This window comes from Mustela lutreola, chromosome 1 (genome assembly GCF_030435805.1).
Source record: "Mustela lutreola isolate mMusLut2 chromosome 1, mMusLut2.pri, whole genome shotgun sequence".
In the NCBI taxonomy this organism is placed as follows: domain Eukaryota; kingdom Metazoa; phylum Chordata; class Mammalia; order Carnivora; family Mustelidae; genus Mustela; species Mustela lutreola.
In genome coordinates, this window is record NC_081290.1 from 270,342,938 (window position 1) to 270,360,587 (window position 17,650).

Consider the following 17,650-nt stretch of genomic DNA (forward strand, 5'->3'; position numbering starts at 1 on the left):
CTGTGTGTCCTGCATCTTAAGGGACCTCCTGTCCTGTGAGTGGGGTCATCGTTTTGCCCGACTCCTCCCCCCACAGTCTCGTGTCTCTGTATGCCTGCCCCCAAGGGCATGGCAAGCTGATTCCACCTTCTTCCTGGCCAAGCCTCCATATCCCCATTTGATGCTGAGGCTCGGAGTGGGTAGGCAACTTGACAAAGTCACACAGCTCTGTGAAATGGGATTGGCATTTAGGTCTCTCTCAATCCAAAGGCTGCACAATCACCCAGTTCATCATTGTTTCCCCTGCTGTGGGGCTGGGGAGGGGTCTGGAGAAGGAGACTAAATTCTGAGGGCCCACCTGGGAATCAGGGTCTTCCTGCTGAAGCCCCTGGAATCTGGGGCTCCTGGACAGCCTCTTAGCCAGTTCTAAATATTCCTCTAACTTAGGGCTTCCCAACTGAGATGCTGAATGTGCCCAACACTTTAGGATGGTTGGTTATCTTCTCAGCCCCTGGGGACAGAGAGAGCTCTGGGCTGGTCACTGTAGACCAGGCGGGATTCTGTCTGTCCACCTCTGTACCAAACAAACAGATATGCTTCTCTACATGAATCTTGAGGTGAAACACAGATGGCTTTAACAAGTCCCCTCCCTGCCCCCACTATACATACTTAGCACATACCTTCCCCAAAAGGGTGGGGCCTCAGTCTCTTCAAAGGATAAATGGGGATGAAGTCAGTGATGTCAAAAGCATCCTTTTGGTGCTATGGAGTTTGTAAGCCCTATAACTGGCATTGGGAGGGAGTAGGGTCTGCAAGGGGTCATGGAGAGGGAGATGTCTGAGGCTATGGCTCAGCCTCAGTTTGAGTCTTTGGCTGCATGGTTGCCAGGCAGAGAGGCTGGAAAGCTCCAGGTACCGGCTCTTCCCAACACCGCACCCTCTGTAGGAGTGGCCCCTTCTTGGTGCCGATGGCCTCCCAGACTCGTTGCTTGGTTTTGGAGCAGAGCCTCCTAGGAAGGGCCCCATGGAAGAACATATTGGCCTGGATTGGTGGGGTTCATCTTTTCTTTCCTGACAGGAAGCCAAGAGTCAGCCGCAGAGCTAGGGCAGGATGAGGAGCAGGCAGGCAGGCAAAAGTGTGGAAGGGTGGGCTGAGCTGTCTCTGCCATCTCCCTCCTTCGCTTAGACGGTAGGGGAGGTGGGGGGAGCTCTAGTCTCAGGTCCCAGCTGAATTTTAATCAGGGCTTAGCCACTTACCTGTGTGACCTTAAGCAAGTCACTAAACCTCTGAATCTCGGTTTTTTTAATCTGTTAAATAGGGATAACGGTATCTTGGGGGGTTGTTAGAGAGATTAGATAAGAGACAGTGGAAATGGTGTGCTCCAAACTATAAAGTCCTGTTATTCCTCTGCCACAGTCGGGCCAGGAAGGGGTCGGCTGCTGCCTATGTTCCTGGGTACCCTTGGCCATCTTCCCTCAAATGCCAGATGTCAGTCCCAACTTCAGGTAGTAAGTAAGGTCTGCAGGAGAACCAGAGCCTCTCACCCTGGCTTGTGGGATCGTGTGGCAGGAGTGTTTCTTATTGGGCCTCGGGTTCTGCATTTGTAAGACAAACAGCAGGACTCGGGGCTTCAAAATCCTATGATCCCTCAGAGAGTCTGATCTGGGCGAATATTTACTGACCCAGGCTGGCAGAGGTGGTGCCGCCGTGTAAGAGATGAGATTTGGGGGCTCAGAGAGATTCAGTAACTCCTTTGTTCCAGGTCACACAGCTAGTAGGAAGTGGAGCCGGGATTCAAACCTAGGTCTTGAAGGAAACTTGAGCCTAATCCTGTTCTATGGCCTCGTGATCTTTTTTTTTTTTTTTTATGTGTTAGTTGTTTATTTATCAAGACAATTCCATAACCCAATATTCATGCTTCATAGTTCAGGAACACAGGTCAGTGACAAACTTCAATTGAACTCAACCCAAAGAAATTCTTTACATTCCAAAATCACTTTGCACTCTGAAAGATACCAGCCCTCCTCATCGCCTCAAAATCTTTCATGGAATCGTAGTTTCTGTAGAAATCTGCATATGCATTCTATGGCCTCGTGATCTTCCCGTCGCCCAGAGAAACTGCCTTTTACTTTTTCTTTTCTTTTTTAAACAACAGCAGCAAAAGGTAAGAGACGAGAATGGGAAATAAGATCATGATGAGGTCAAAAAGCCAGCCCCCAGAGCTAGCTGAGGGTTCAGGAAACATATCACCTGTCACACGTGAAAACAAACACAGCCACCTGTGACTGGCCTCTTTTTATGGATGACCAGGACAAAGTCCGGAGAACTGGAGAGCTGAGTGGCTAAGAACCAGCTTGCCCATGCAGAGCCCCCAGATAGGCAGGCTTCCAGAGCAGAACATTTGGGCCAGACTTTCTCATTCTACTTTCTGCCTGAGCAGGCTGACTGAGCCCACGTGGTGAGATCAGTTGTCAACTCACCAAACCGGCTCGATCTCCAGGCCTCAGGCAGGCCCCTGGGGCACAGCCAGAGGCCCAGAGACAGAGGCTGTGCCCATGTGCAGGGCAGAGGCCCTGTTCCTTAGGCCGCCCAGGCCTCGCCCTGCTTAATCCCTACTCTCTGGCCCATCCCTGCCCTGCTTAACCCTCACCCTCTTGCCAGGGAGTGGTAGTCATCACGGTCTGACATGGAGGCCTCCAGGCCTGGCATTCGTTAGGAGGCTAAATTAACACCCCCTGTCCCCGAGGGTTTTAGACTGTTGGTCAGGCGGTCAGCAACTTCTGGATAGTAATTGTTGTTCTTATGATCGGTAGCATATATTGGACACTTCTGGGTGCCAGGCACTTTGCAGAGACAAGCTCGTGTGCATCTTGCCATACATAATCCATTAGTAAGTCCATTTTACAGGTGGGGAAGCTGAGGTACGGTGAGGAAGTGATTGCTCAAGGCCACACAGCTGGTAAAGATGGGGCGGATTTGGCATCTTCGGGCAGGGAGAGTGGGAGGAGTGACCAAGGAGCCCAGTATGGATTGAGCCCTACTCCGCACTAGCCTGATCGTGGTTCTTCTTCATACCTGTGCGGGCTGGTTGGGGGTGGTGGGTGCTTAGTGCCCTCATCTGCTGAGAAAGGCAGCTCCACAGTGTCTCCCCAGGTTATGGGGCCGCTCTGGGGGTGGGAAGGAAAGGTACTGTGTGATTCTTCTGTACGTCTCTGTGCAGAAGAAAGGCCCGGGGAGCCAGGGCAGGGCGGCAGGTGCACCGGGGATGGCCAAGTCTTCTGCTGTGTGTTCGGCCCTGATGGTGCTGTGTGACTTGCAGACTCTTGCTCTCGCCACCCCCTCTGAGAAATGCAGTGATCTCGAAGGTCTTCAGAGTAGATATTGCTCCTGGAGTAAAGAACCCTGGAGGGTGTTAGCCTCCGGGAAGCTGAGGTTGGAGCAGAGGTGCTGGGAGCTGCATGTGAGATTCTCTCCAGCTGGGCCCTGATGCCCAGACCCGCCTGCCTCCCCCTCGGAACAGAGGGGCCAGGCCGTGCTGAAGACCAGGCCTAAGGCAGTGGGTCTCAACACCTTAGAATCCTCTGGGAAGCTTAAAAAAAGATCCCAATGCCTAGACTGTGCCCCAGACCAACTTACTCAGGATCTCTGGGAGGGGGACCTGGGCATGAGCAGTTGTATAACTCCCAGGGTAAGTCTGACATCGCTGAGATTGGGGACCACTACTTGAAGGCAGCTGGGATGGGAGAAGTAGGCACGTCTTGGCATTCTAGGGTTAGTGATTCCCCCGAAACCCAACGGAGGCATGTGCCTGCCCATCTGCATCTAGGGAGAGGGCCCACAGCTCCCACCAGCTTTTCTGACACAGAGGAGATCAAAATCGATTCTTGGGAGTAAGCGGCCACCCCTTCCTGTAAACCAGCAATGTCATTTTAAGGACCAGAAACCCCCAGTTGCAGGATCTAAGTTGGTTTGTTCCATCTCCTTTAAGAATTCCTTCCTGATCTCCCCAGACACCTCCTTCCCAGTTCTTCTTTCTGCAAATACACACCAGGTGCTGAGCATGTGCTCGACACTGCTCTAGGCTCTGGGATCTAGGGTGAATGAGACACAGACAGCCCTCACCCGAAGGAGTCAAGTTCAGACCGGGCTCTAGAGGCACTCATGAACCAGTGCGCTAACTGCAGTGAGTGGACCATGTGGCAGGTACACCCCCCTGACCCCCACCGCCCCCCATCAAGGGTGCTATTCTGACAGTCAACAGGGGAACCTCCCCACTACCCCCAAGATTCTGATGGTTGACTTGGTCGGGGCAGGGTCAGGAGCTGGGTGTTGGCAGGCTTTGATTCTACTGTGTGGCTAGAAGCTGGGCCTGCTGTGTAGATCAAGTATTCGGGGAAGTTCCCTGGGAGGAGAGAACTTGGCCCATGGGAAGGGAACGAGCCAGTGGATGGGTCTGAGGGGACCGCCAGGGCAGAGGCACTGAGCCGGTCAAGGGCCTGGGGTACTGGCATGACACAGAAGCGTGGCCTTGGAAATGAGTGTGCGTACGGGAAGCAGGGGGTGTGCCAGGGACAGAGGAGGGGCAGGGCAATGCGGGCAGGGCTGCACGGCTCCAGAAGAGCCTGGATTTTGTAGGAACTTGTGTGGCTGTATCATGGTTAGAGGATTGTATGTAGAGGAGTGACGAGGTCTGGCTTACAGCTTTCAAACCTCTTCCTGCGGTGTGGATAAGGCCTTGGGGAGGACGGAAGGGGAACCCGTGACCAGCAGGGAGCTATACTGGGCCAGGCGGGAGGTGAGATTTGGGCCGGGTGAGGTGCCGGACGGGAGGAGGTGCTTTTGGGCTGCGGGGTAAGAGGGAGGAGGAAGGAGAGGGGGTGTGGATGAACAGGACTCCTACATGTCTGGTCTGGGCCAGCCCAGGGGACAGGAGAGGGAGAGGAAGGGCCATCCCCAAGGGACATCCCCTGTCCCCCGCCGGAAACCCTGCGGCACTGAGACTCCTTAGTACTGGCCCCCAGGTACCCTCGAGAGCCTCTGGTTGGGCTTTTCCTAAGAGGCGCTCCGTGCAGTGTTGAGGGCTGCTAAGGGAACAATGGCTTCAGCTTGGCCATGCTTGCTGCTGGGTGAGTGGAGAGGTGAATGGCCTGATGTGCAGGTGGCTCCTGGGGAGAAGTGACCCTCCACAGGGCAGGTGACCGCAAACCCTCCTGTCCTCAACAGCGCGTCTTCTAGGACTCCGATTCTGAGGAGCCACTCCTGAAAACACTGCTCTGGCCCCAGCCGGTCCTTGGCCCGGGGAGGGCTGTCACTGGGCTGGGTCTCATCCCTTGTGTTCTGCTGGAGCAGGGGTCTGAGCCTGCATCTCCCTAATCTGGGCCCGCATGTGCCAGGCCTTCATGTAGCTCCCTTACCCCAGGCTCAGGGTTAACCCATGCTCGGGTTCTAGGATCAGGCCGGAGGGCTCCTACCCCATTCTCAGGGGAGGGACAGACCCACCCTCCTACCCTGCAGGTGCGATTTCGCAGGCACCCGCTGCAGACGAGGGGTTTTCTTGAAGGTCCCAGCTCTTCCCCAGACCCACGTCCTGTACTCAGGCTTCGGGGAAGGTGAAGGAGCCTTGGCAGCGGGTTCTGGCACTCAGAGCTGGCTCGGGTGCTCACCCCCCAGAACGCCCCTTGCCCCCACCCCTTGGATGAGGACAGGAGAGGCCTGAAAGGGCTCAGCTGTGAGTGTCAGACCCGTTTCAGGTGGCTCGAGCATATGGCAGTCCTGGTATTTTATGTGGAAGTCTCTCCTCCCTTCATGCCTCCATCTCTCCGTTCTCCTGTCCATCCGTCCCTCCTTCCAGCCTCCCTCCACCCCGCCATTCCTCTGTCTCTTCAGTCCTCTGCTCATGCCTCCATTCTTCCATCTGTCGGTCCATCATCCCTCCATCCCCCTCCCCCCACCCATTGCTGCATCCAGCCACCCATCCCATCTTTCACTAGGCAACCGTGGCTGGGAGCCTCCTTTGCTCTCATAAATAATACATAGTCTTTCCTCTCGAAGTATCACAGGTTCACAGGGAAGATGGGACAATTTACGCAGAGAATTACTGTATAGCATCAGACACGAGGACAGTAACCTCCGTTTATGGAAAGCCTACCCCATGCCAGGCATTTCATCCACATTATCTAATGTAATCTCCGGACAGAGCTTCCAAATAGGTTTTCTTTTCCTCCTTTCACAGCTGAGTAAGGTGAAGCTCAGAGAGGGTAAGTCGTTTGTCCGAGATCACACAGCTAGGAGGTGAGAGAATGACATTCATACCCAGGCAGCCCAACGCCCTAGCCTGATCTGAGAACTGATCCAGTATCCAAAGCTACTGTAAGGAAGCGGAGAGGGAGTGTGGCTAACCAGCATGCCTGTGGGCAGGGCCAGGGTGATGGGGATGAGGCTGGCTGGAAAAGGAGGCTTCCTGGAGGTGATCTCTGAAGTCAGTCCCGAGGGATGAGTAGGAGTTAGTAAAATACCAGCGCAGTCATTTCATTGTACGAATTGATTTGGCGTTAAATTATATATTTGGTCAATTTAAATTGTAGCTGCTTAGAAACGATCAATTTCCCTACTGTAAAGCATAACATAAAATCAGGACCTCCTTCCTACTGCTCAGACGGCTGCCAGCGGCTGCTCTGGAATTTTCCACTCAGATATGCATGCGTGTCATTCCCTTGTGTTGTTGGCGGTCCATATAGCTCGCAGGAAAGTACAGGCTGACCCTCCGGTGTTTACAGAAAGTGTATACCCGGAAGCGTAACGTGGGGAGACATTTCTTTTGTTTAATTTCGTCTGCGGATGAAACCCTCCGCCCTGACTGGCTCTACAAGTACTGAGAAGGGTCTGCCCGACCCCCTGCCCACTGCACCCTGTCCGTACCAGCTACCGACCTTCCTCTGTTCATAGTGGCGGGTTCCGTTAGGTGAGGGGACAGGTGAGGTTTCGACAGGTGAGGGGATCAAAGACCTTCCCTCTCATGTGCTGGCGAGCCAGCGTTTGAATCCTTATCCGGGGGTCTTCTGTCTTCTCTCTCCCAACTGCAATTCTTTACATTCAATTCTTGCCACCAGATTGCTCACCCCCCAAGATCTCAAGCTAACAGCGGTCCTGACCCTTCTGCCTCTTACAGACGTGTGGGTGTACGTCATCGGATCCCCTGCACTGTGGGCTGGCAGACTTGTTCCAGAACAGGCCAGGGAGTAAATGTTCCAGGCTTTGTGGGTCCAGTGGCCTCTATCGTGATGTCCACTCTGCCACCTCAATGCCAGAGCAGCCAGGGACAAGACCTAAGCTGGGGAGAGCATGGCTAACTTCAGATAGGGCCATTAAAATGTGACTTTCTTGGGCTAAAAAATAGATTTTTTTCAACTGTTTAAAAATGTAAAATCTGTTCTTAGCTCACAAGATGTACAAAAAGTAGGTGGCAGGTTGGATTTGATTTAAAGACCCCGTTGGCCAGCCCCTGCCCTACACCAGCCCTTAGAGCCACCGCATGGATGAGAAGACTGAGGCTCAGATCCCCCAGGTCATCTGAATCCAACTTTGGGCGGGGGTGGGGTCCCTGAATTTGACACCACCCCACATCGCGATGCCACCTGGGCATGTTCTCAGCCTGAGCTGACCCCCCAGCCTTCTTGGAACTGCCCATCGTCTTCTCTGTTTTGCTTTGAGGGGGAAACATCTGTACTTGGAGGGAACAAAGACCATAAATCCTTGGATGTTGGCCAACATGCCCAGGAGCTGCCACCCCAGGCTCTGGTTCTCAGCACCTTCTCCCCCTCCAGGTGGTTCCCAGGTGGTCTCTGGGCCTGCCCAGATTGGCTGGACTGTCTGCCAGGCATGGGGCAGCCTCGACTCCCGTTCTGGCATTGGAGCTCACCCAGATACCTCCTGGAGAGGATCAGGGAGCCCGAGGGGCTAGGCAGCCTGGGTTCTGTCCTCGATGGTCCATGTACTGGTGATCTGGGGCGAGCTCCTTCAGCCCTCGGTGCCTCAGTTTGCGCGTAGGACACTGAAGGGCTTTGCCCGAAGCCTAGGACAATTTGTATGAGTCCCTGAGACCAGAGAGCTTGCTCAGAGTCTTGGAGCATCAAGGAATAACCGCTCGGCAGCCTCTGCCTCCTTCTTTCCCACTAGGGAATCCCAGCCATCCCCGAAGATCCCTTTATATGGTCCAGATCACTCTCTGGAAGGAGGCACTTCCCAGTGGACAGACCTTGGGCTCTGGAGCCCAGCCCTGCTTGCGAGCTGTGTGTCTTGGATGAGTTATTTCACCTCCTGGGCCTGGGGGGATTGAAGGGGATGACACACAGATTTTGGTGGCTGCCTGGAGTCCCTCCCGTTCACCGGCAGCTACCCCTCCCTCAGGGGCCCCAACCGAATCTACTTTCATCCACAAATTGCTCGTTTCTGAGCATCCCCAACCCTGCGAGGCTGCCCTGGCTGGCCAGCCTGAGCAGAGGATGTGGGAGCGGAACCTGTAGAAACCCCCTTCCCGTACTTTCTAGAAGCAGGCAACGGTTGCCAAAGACCGCTTGCGTACTTTTCCAGTTGCACAAGAACCCAGCGCACGCCGTCAGGGCCTCGGTTGCCCCTAGAGTATAGTCACTGAGGTTCTTCCCAGTAAAGGCGTGACCTTTCTGTAGATTGGGGTGCAGCCTGGGTCACCCCCCCTTGGGGCCTCCTGAGTCACTTACTGGGAGGAAACCCAGCGAGGAAAGCCGGTCCAGGTAGGAATGAGAAACGTGACCCTGGGTGAGAGGATCTCTCCTCTGCTGCTGTTCTGCTCTGTGCAAGTGTATGCAGAGCCTGTGGTCGGTCCAGAGCTGTGTTGGGGGAGACCAGAAATGCTCCTTTTTATGCGGACCATTCGCTGCAGGGCTCCCTTCGGCCAGCCTGGGTTCGGGATCTCCTGACACAGCGTCGTCCTTGTTCGCCCCACACTGGGTCTGGGGTCAGCCCCAGGTGGAGTTACCGAGGGCAGACTTCCCTGGCTCCTAGAGTCCCTGGTGTCCCTGCGTTTCTTGGGCCCAAGCCTTGGACCCTGGTAGACCGGAAGAGCCATTCAGTCTAACGTCCCCAGGTAGCACTTGAATCCCCAAAGTAGTAACTCACACTTTGCTTCCATGCCGCTTGTGACAGGGTGCTCACTACCATCCCAGACAGCCTTTTCCTTCTTTGGGCAGTGTTGCTTCATGGTGTGCCCCAGTCCGACCCCCAGCAAGGCAGCTAGAGAACATTCTCCCGAACTGAGATGTCAGAACCCCGAAATGGACCCCCTGGGAGGTAGTGAGCCCTCCCCGCTTCAACCCTCTCTCCTCTCCCTGAAGGTATAGGGAGTCAAAGCTGAGCTCCGCCTGGCAAGGATGATAGAAGGTGGTTACTTCCAGAAAAAGGCAGAGGGGACTTCCTTATGGAGTGGGGAGATGCACAAGGCTTAGGACTGCCTTCTACCCTTGCAGGAGGAAGAAGGGGTGAAGCCAACCCATTAGTTCTCCTTCCCTCTGCTTTGTGCCCTGCTCTCCCCCTCCCCCGACATAGGGCCTGTGGGAACAGGACTGGGCCCAATGCCTACTTCCCTGCCCCCAAGCCCCACTCTGCCTGAGCAGCTGTCCCATGCAGCTGTCCCGTCCCCAGCTGCCCCGCACTGGCTCCTGTCACCCCACAGGGCCCGAGAGCTGGCCGCTGTCATTCCAGGATTGTGTGGCTTCGGGGAAGGGATGAGGGCAGCCAGCTTCCCTCTCTGAGTCCTGCCCTGGCCTGGGGTCCATCAGTGTGGAGAGACACACCAGCGCGCTCCAGCATGGTGTGTGCTGTTTCAAAAGCACGTGTGTGTGTCACCCAGGATGACAGTGAAAAATGGGCAACAGCCGTGTGTCTAATGTCGAGTACTGACTACATGCTTTGGGACAAATCTGTATCTGGGACTTTAACCCTGGGATCCTTGGGGGCTCCTGAATGGGCTTAATGGGGCTTCTGAACCCCCAGACATTATATGTAAAATGCTGCCCATACCTGAATTTTCTGGAGGAAGCTGACCCTCCAAAATGTGAAACGATCAACAGGATGGAATCCTACGCAGCAGGTGAAGTTACATTGTGGGGCATTTTACCAGCACACACAGAGTGTATTGTCGAATGAAAAAAGCAGGTTACGGATCCCTCTATACGCTAAGAGCCCAGTTTTGTTTAAAACCATCTGTGAAACACACATGCTGCAAGTTGAGCTATTAAAATGAGGACAGTTTTTATTTCTGGGGTGAGAGAAAATTTTTTTTTTAATTTGTGTTAACTCTGTTGAATGTTCTGTTCATTGGATGTTCGACAATGCACACTTGTGCCCTTTGTGAAGAGATGGTGGAGGGAGCTCTCGGTCCCTTTTCTGAAAGGCTGGACCTCCCTCCTGACCCAGCAGGCCCCTGGCCCCAGAGAGGGCTACGGATCTGTGCCACAAGCCACTGTCTCCCCTCTGGGTCTCCAGCAGTCACCCGCTAACTTCCTGGCCTCCTGGCTTTGACCAGCATCCATCTGGGTATTTCCAAAGTCCGAGAAGGTCTTAAATCATTTCCCTCCAGGCCCTGCCCAGTCGAGGGGCCTGTCCAGACTCCCAGCTGTCAAACATCAAGCAACCGAGATGGCCTGTAGGCCTACACTGCCTAGCTGTGTGGCTTTGGGCCAGTCATTTAACCTCTCTGGGACTCAGGGTGCCGTAAAATGGGACCTCATGTTAGTCCCTCCCTCTGGGAAGATCTGCGGTCGGCGGGTCCGGGATGCCTGTCAGCTTTGTTCCCTTTCCCTCCTGGCCTTGACCCACCTGCCTTCTCTTCTTCCTGCCAGGGAGCTCCAGGACCATCAGGATGGGGTCAGCCTGTATCAAAGTCACCAAATACTTTCTCTTCCTCTTCAACTTGCTCTTCTTCGTAAGTATGACCTGCACCAGCCCACTGCCTCCCACAGAGACTCTCCCCTGGGGCTACCCAGGCTCAGACCCCCCAGAGACTCCAGGCTGCAGGGTGGTGGTCAGGGGTGGTGGGTGGGGGCTGAGGACAGACCATGGTGAATAGAACTGGGAGGGGCCAGCCAGGAGATGGCCTGCATTCCAGCTGGTTCTGTGGCAGAACACTGGATGCCCATCCCCGCTGTCCCCTCTCCTGGGGCACTGAGGGCTGGGCTGGTCCGGGTTGGAGGTGGGCATGGATGGGAAAGAGCCCCCCGGGTGTCCCCTAACTCATCAGCAGAGACGTCTCTGTGCCGGCCCCTGACCCTCCTGCACCCCCTCTGAAGATCTTGCTGTTACAGCTGCCACCCCTCCCCCGCCCTCATGCCCACTGTGGGGGATGTACCCACACCCCCAGAGGGTGTGCAGGAGACCTGCAGGCTTGGGGCCAGTGTGGGGACACACACCCCCGACCCCAGACCCACCCTGGCATAGGGCTGCCCAGATGTGTAAGGCCGGTGCACATCTGAACTGGTTTTCCTGGGACCTCAATTTTCCTCTCAGGCCTGACACTGACTCCTCTTGCTTGGAGTGTGTGTGTGTGTGTGTGTGTGTGTGTGAGTGTGTATGAGTGTGTGCATCATGGGGCAGGGGGAGGGTGTAATGTGTGTGTCAGTGCACATGTGTGAATGTATGTGTGTGCATAAGCGTGTGTATGTGTTGGGGAAGAGGGAGAGTGTGATGTGTGTGCAAGTGTGCATGTGTGTAAATGTGTGAGTGTATGTGATGGGGCAAGGGGAGAGTGGGGCATGTGTGAGTGTGCACATGTGTCAATTGTCTGTGGGTGCTTTAGTGTGATGGGGCAGCAGGAGAGTGTGATGCATGTGTGAAGTGTGTGAGTGCATGTGTGTGTGCGATGGGGCAGGGGGAGCGTGTGATGCATGTGTGAGTGCACGTGTGTGCATGTGAGTGTGCATGAGTCCATATGTGATGGGGCAAGGTGTGTATGCATGTGTGAGTATGTCCGTGTGTGAATGTATATGTGAATGTGTGATGGGGCGGGGGAGCGTGTGATGCATGTGTGAGTGCACATGTGTCCATGTGAGTGTGCATTAGATGTGCGATGGCAGGGGGAGTGTGTGATGCATGTGTGAGTGTGCATGTGCGTGAATGTATGTGTGTGCAAGTGTGTGATGGGGCAGGGTGTGTGTGCACATGTGTGAATGTGTACGTGCATGAATGTGTGTATGATGGGGCTGGAGAGCGTGTGATCCATGTGTGAGTCTGCACGTGTGTGTGTGTGTGTGTGTGCATGAGTGTGTGTGTGTGTATGTGTGAGAGAGACGGGGCGCGGGGAGTCCTGAGAGGCTTTCCTGGGTGCAGGGTGCTGCTGGGGGCTGTCTCCTCTGGGTGGCCGGTTTATCCCCTACTGTTAGAAAATCAGGCTGAAAAATAGGATGTTTATTATTATATTTATTATGATTCAGATTTACTCTTAAAAAGTGCACACGTCCAGGGATATTTTTGAGAGAAGAAAGTGCCTCTGAATGTTCATTTTGGGATTCCTGAGAATTTGGATTTTATTCTTTATGCTTTCCTGCCCCTTTTCCAAGTTTTCTACAGCGGACACGGATTCCTGGGGGAAAAGTTGTTCTACATTGCAAGTTACATAGGGTCGTAGACAGTTTGGGAAATAATCATTCTCAATTCCCCCTCCTAACTGTGCCCCAACACACAGAAATGAGCGTGTTCCCGGCACTCCTACGGACCGCTGAGGTTCCCCTGCCCTGCCGGCTCTCATCCTCTGTGGACCGCAGCCTGGTGTGGAAGCTCTGCTGAGGGCAGGGCACCTGGGCTTCCCCAGCCAGATAGTCATGTCCCTCCTGGCTGGACCGGGGCTCTAGAAAACAGTGGCCATACAGCCAGAGCCAAGCCTTTCTTGGCAAGTGCTTGACCCCTGGGCCTCCACCCGGCTTCCAGGGCCAGCTGGCCAGGACTGGGGAACAGGAGGGTCGCAGTGCCGTGCTTCTGTTCCCAGGGACCCTAGGATTGGAGAGAGGCGGCTTTGCAGTCCAGGGGCCCAGACAGCCAGCTCACTGCATGCAGCGGGAGGGAGGGGTGGAGACTTCATGGAGAAAGGAAACAGGGTTGATGGTTTTGGCCAAGGGGTTCCCTTCTCCGTGGAGCCAGAGACTGGAAAAGCTGGTCCCTGGCCAGAGCTTTGGGGGTTGGCTCTAGTCTGGTGTTAACTCCCTGTGTGCTGGGGCCGGAGATGGCCCACCAGAATATGGGGAGGGGTGGGCAGGGTGAGAGGGAGCTCTTATCACAGGAGGGTGCAGGGAGAGGGGAGCAGGGACAGTATACCTTGGTTGGTTCGTCTCCTTGTTCACTCACCACACATTCACCAAGTGGGTATTTGACCCTCTGTGCGTGCAGACCCGGTTGTAGGTGCCAGGCAGATACTCACCAACAGGGGAGTCATGCTTTCTGCTCTGGGGGTTCTGTTCGGGGCAGGGGATGGGTTCCGGCAGCTGTGCAGGGTGCTGGGCATGAAGGTTACGGCCCCCAGGAGAGCAGGTTATAAGGCCGCCGACCTTGTCGGGACGGTCCACAGAAGCTCCCTGTCAGAGGCAGTGGCGGTGGGAGGAGTTCCAGCAGAAGCATCGAAGTCCAGTGTGGGGGAGTGGGGCGGAGTGTGGGGCTCCAGGGTGCCTGCCGCGTCGGCCTTCCAGGAATCCTGCTCTCTGTTCTACGCATATCGGGAAGCGGTTCCGTGATCAGACTTGTGGTTTGGAAAGTTTGCTCTGGCGGCTGTGTGTGTTCGCGTATGCTCACATGTACATGTGTACCTCCTTGCCTGCGAACTCCTGGCCCCAGACGCCCCAGAAAATTACCTCGTCAGCTTTTCTGAGCTTCACAGAAATCCAGGAGCCGCTGACGCTCTGCTGTTCCGGGGGAAGGACGCTGGTCTGAGGGTCCCGGCTCCTGGCAGAGCCCTGTCCGGAGATTCTGGCAGAGCTCGGGGGCAGTTTGTGGGCAGTGTGGGGGGCAGGGTGGTACCCCATAGTTCCAGTCTGGGTTCACAGAGAAAGAGGGGGTCATGTGCTTCCCCAGTTCTGGCTGGCCGCCTGACTGGGCCTCTTCCTGGCTGGCCCATCGCCTCAGGGCTGGTCCAGCCACTCCAGATGACAGTCTCTGGTTGGGAAAACTGCAGAGGCCCCCCTGGGTTCTTGCTGGGGATTTCCTTCGTGGGTGCTTGGAGATGAGCTGAGGAGGTTAGCTGGGCAGTCCTGGATTTCGATCTCCTGGGGGTTGTGCTTGCCCAGAGGGAATTTTCTGTCCCGCCCTCACAGGAGGTGAGCAAGTCAGGCACTCTGCTGCAGGGCTCTGGGGGCACAGAGCAGACTGTGGACCCAACGCATGGCCACTGGCCAGCTGTGCCATGAGGTGCAGGCTCGGGGTGGACAGGGCCTCAGGAATCTGGGAGCCAAACTCCCCTGTTCTATGAAGTCCCCCTTCATCCCGGCAAGCTGCGTCATCTGAAACACACCCACCCAAGGGCAGACCCTTCCCCTCAGTGGCTCCTCGGTAGCTCCCTGTCCCCAGAGACTGGCTTTCCAGGTGATGTCCCAGGACGGGTCCAAGTATCCTGCAGCTAGTGTGAGCCACAGTCTGGCCCGGGGTAGTAGTCAGACCTGGCTGTGAGCCCCAGAAGGATGGAATGGGTGACCCTTGGCAAGGTCGGGGCTTCTGTGTCCCCATCTGTAACGTGAGGACGATGACAGGGTCCACCTGGCAAGGAGGGAGGAGGGGACAGGTGGCCTGCTGGGAGACACTGGGGAAGAATGTAGGGTCATCAGCAGCTGCTGTTGTCTTTAAGGCGGCCCGACTAGGGTAGGGTAGGGTGAGTGAGGTCCTCGCTTGGGGATGACGAACAGCATTGCAATGTTCCTATCAGGGCTTAGCTCCTGGAGTGGAGGGGGTGAGCACAGGACAGGGCCAGGAGGTAAAGTCGTGGGGTACCCCTGGGAGGAGGCTGTACCCCTCAAAGCTAATAAGTTTGGTCTGACCATGTATGGGGGTGGGGTAGGGGAGATGGGAGGCACGAGGGACTCCCCCACACACGGCTTTGTTGTCTGGATGGCTGGGACTTGGGGTGTGGGGCCTGAGGATGGAGGTGGTGCACCCCCCCAACCCCAGGTCCTCCTGGCCTGGTGCAGGGGCAGCTGGGCAGGGGTCCCCACAGGCTCCAACTGACTGCACCTTTTCTTTCCAGATCCTGGGTGCGGTGATCCTGGGTTTCGGGGTATGGATCCTGGCCGACAAGAGCAGTTTCATCTCTGTGCTACGTAAGGGTCCTTCCCCGTGATCCCCCTGCCAAGCTGGCCCCGGAGCAGTGAGCCAGGGTGGCCCTCAGGGCTGCCCGCAAGATCTTGAACCTGAAAGGTCGCTTTTCTAGCCGTCCTTGGGGCCTCGCCCAGGTCCTGTGCTGACCACTCTACCCCGGGGCCCCCCTCTGCAGGGGTTTTTGGGAGGAATTTTCTCTCCCTCCCCACACAAAGCTGCTGTTGTCCGGAGAACACTGGGGGTTGAGGGAGGCTTGCTGTCCCAGCCCGGACCCCTGCCCTCAGGCCTGACCGTGAGAAGGCCTCTTAGAGTCTCTCCCTCCATTTGCCAGCTCAGTGAGATGTGGGCCACACTCCATCCCCGGTCAGTTTAGAGAAATGTAGGAAAGGCTGGGAAACACAAATTGTCAGGAGTCCAAGCTGTGTCTGCTCCGTGCCTGGCACCAGCTAGGTTCTTTGGGCTTCTGGACTGAGGAAGAAGACGCCAGACATAGCACCCACGGTCTGGGCTCATTATGGGGCCGGCAAGGGGCCAAGCATTTTGCCCATAAAAATTGCCTTGATCCCTCGACCTTCCTGTGAGGTAGGAACTGTTCCTGTCCTGCCTGACAAATGAAGAGATGGGGCTCAGAGAAGTGATGTCCCTGGCTCATGTTCCCAGAGCTTCCAGTGATAGGTATAGACTTAAACCCCCAGACCTTTGGTCCTCAATGCTGCCTGTGGTAAGGGGAACCGCAGCGTGGAAGCCCCTTCTATCACTCTTGAAGAAGGAGGAGAGCAGCCCAGGGCACTCCTGCACAGATGGTAAGAGCCCTGCCCGATCTACCCCCAGCCTCCTCCAGGAAGCCGGCCAGGCTTGCTGCACTGACCTCATGGATGCCCTGAGGTGGACGGGAGGCACAGCTGAGGGCCCCAAGGAGCACAGTGATGCCACTGCCCTCAGTGAGTGCGTCCTTGGCTCAGTTCCCTCCCAGCTGCCGCTGAGGCAGCAGGTTTGGACTCAGGCCCCTGACAGCTGCTTGATTTGAATAAAGCGGAACCAGGCTGGGATGGGTGATGGAGAGGCCACACCTGTCACTGTGGCCCCAAGGGGCTAGGCCTCCCCTCGGACCTGAAAGGAAGCAAGGATGAGCCACCCTCCAGCCACATCCGATGCAGCCTGGGGCTCTTGGCCCTGCCTCCTGCTGGGGGTTGGGGGGCTGCAGACTGTTCCCCTGTTCTGGGGTGAGGCTCTGCATTTCCAACCCTAGTGGGATGCCCGTGCTCCCCACACCTTCCCAGCCTGGGATGCACTCTCCTCTGCCCTGATTAGGCCCGGGCTCCCCACTTCCTGTCCTGGGCCACACCCAGCAGGCACAGTGCCAGGGGGCAAAGTCTCGATTCCCAGCTCAGCCTTTGCTTATCTGTCCCCTGCACCTTGCCCCAGGCTCCAGGAAAACCTCTTAACTGCTCCTCCGGCCTCCTCCCTATTCAGTTGGAAGACTCTCCAGCTGCCAGAAGGCAGAGGTCCCCTAGATACACTGGTAGATGCACCCAGAATGTTTTCACAAATACAAGAGTCCCGGGCCCACCCCAAGGGATCAGACTCCATTGGTGTGCGGGTGGGGACCTGGAGCACTGTGGTTTTTACAAAGCTCCCCGGGTGATTTCCCCAAGCAGCCAGGGTTCTGAAACACTGATCCAGCAGAGAGAGAAGACTTGCTAAGAATCACACAGGGCTGGGACCCAGGGCTCTGACTTACTACAGACGTTCCAGGCCCACATGACACAGCTCTCCCCTCAACCTAACTGGTGAGGACTCCCTAACTGGGAGTCCATGGGGTGAAGTGTGTCTGTCTCCATTTCACAGTGGAGGAAATGGAAGCACAGGAAGGGAAGTTAACTTGTCCCAGGAGACTCAGCCAGGAGTGGGAGCTGGGATATGAACAGGGCCATGGCTCCTGAGCCCCACATACCCCAATATACTGCAGGGTTTTCACACTCGCTACACAGTCCTGCCTTAATCAGACCTTGCTCTGTGGTCAGGAGCACAGACTCTGGAGCCAGGCTGCTGCGGTTCAAATCTTGGCTCTGCTACCTCCTAGCTGAGTGATCGTGGGCAAGTTACTTCACCTCTCTGGGCCTCTTCGTCTGGAAAATGGGGATAATCATCAAATCTATGTTATAAGGTGGTTGTGAGAAATGAAAAGTGTTTAGAACAGCTCCTAGTAACCAGTCAACCCTATGGAAGTGATGGAGTTGGTAAGAACATCTTGAAGAAGTAGGATTTAGTTCCATTTCACAGAGAAAGAAACAGAAGCCAAAGGATGGCCTGCCCAGGCTCAGACCCTGTTCACAGGAGAGCTGGAATG

The 17,650-nt window shown here is 55.7% G+C and overlaps 1 protein-coding gene across 1 annotated transcript in view; it reads left to right on the forward strand.

Annotated features, from left to right (window-relative positions):
* Positions 1–17,650, forward strand: part of CD82 (CD82 molecule) — a 49,465-nt gene that overhangs the window by 15,966 nt on the left and 15,849 nt on the right. The window contains exons 2-3 of the mRNA XM_059140402.1: positions 10,854–10,936; positions 15,230–15,302. Coding sequence (XP_058996385.1) covers positions 10,874–10,936; positions 15,230–15,302 — 136 coding nt within the window. The 5' untranslated portion in view covers positions 10,854–10,873. The remainder of the gene's footprint in view (positions 1–10,853; positions 10,937–15,229; positions 15,303–17,650) is intronic.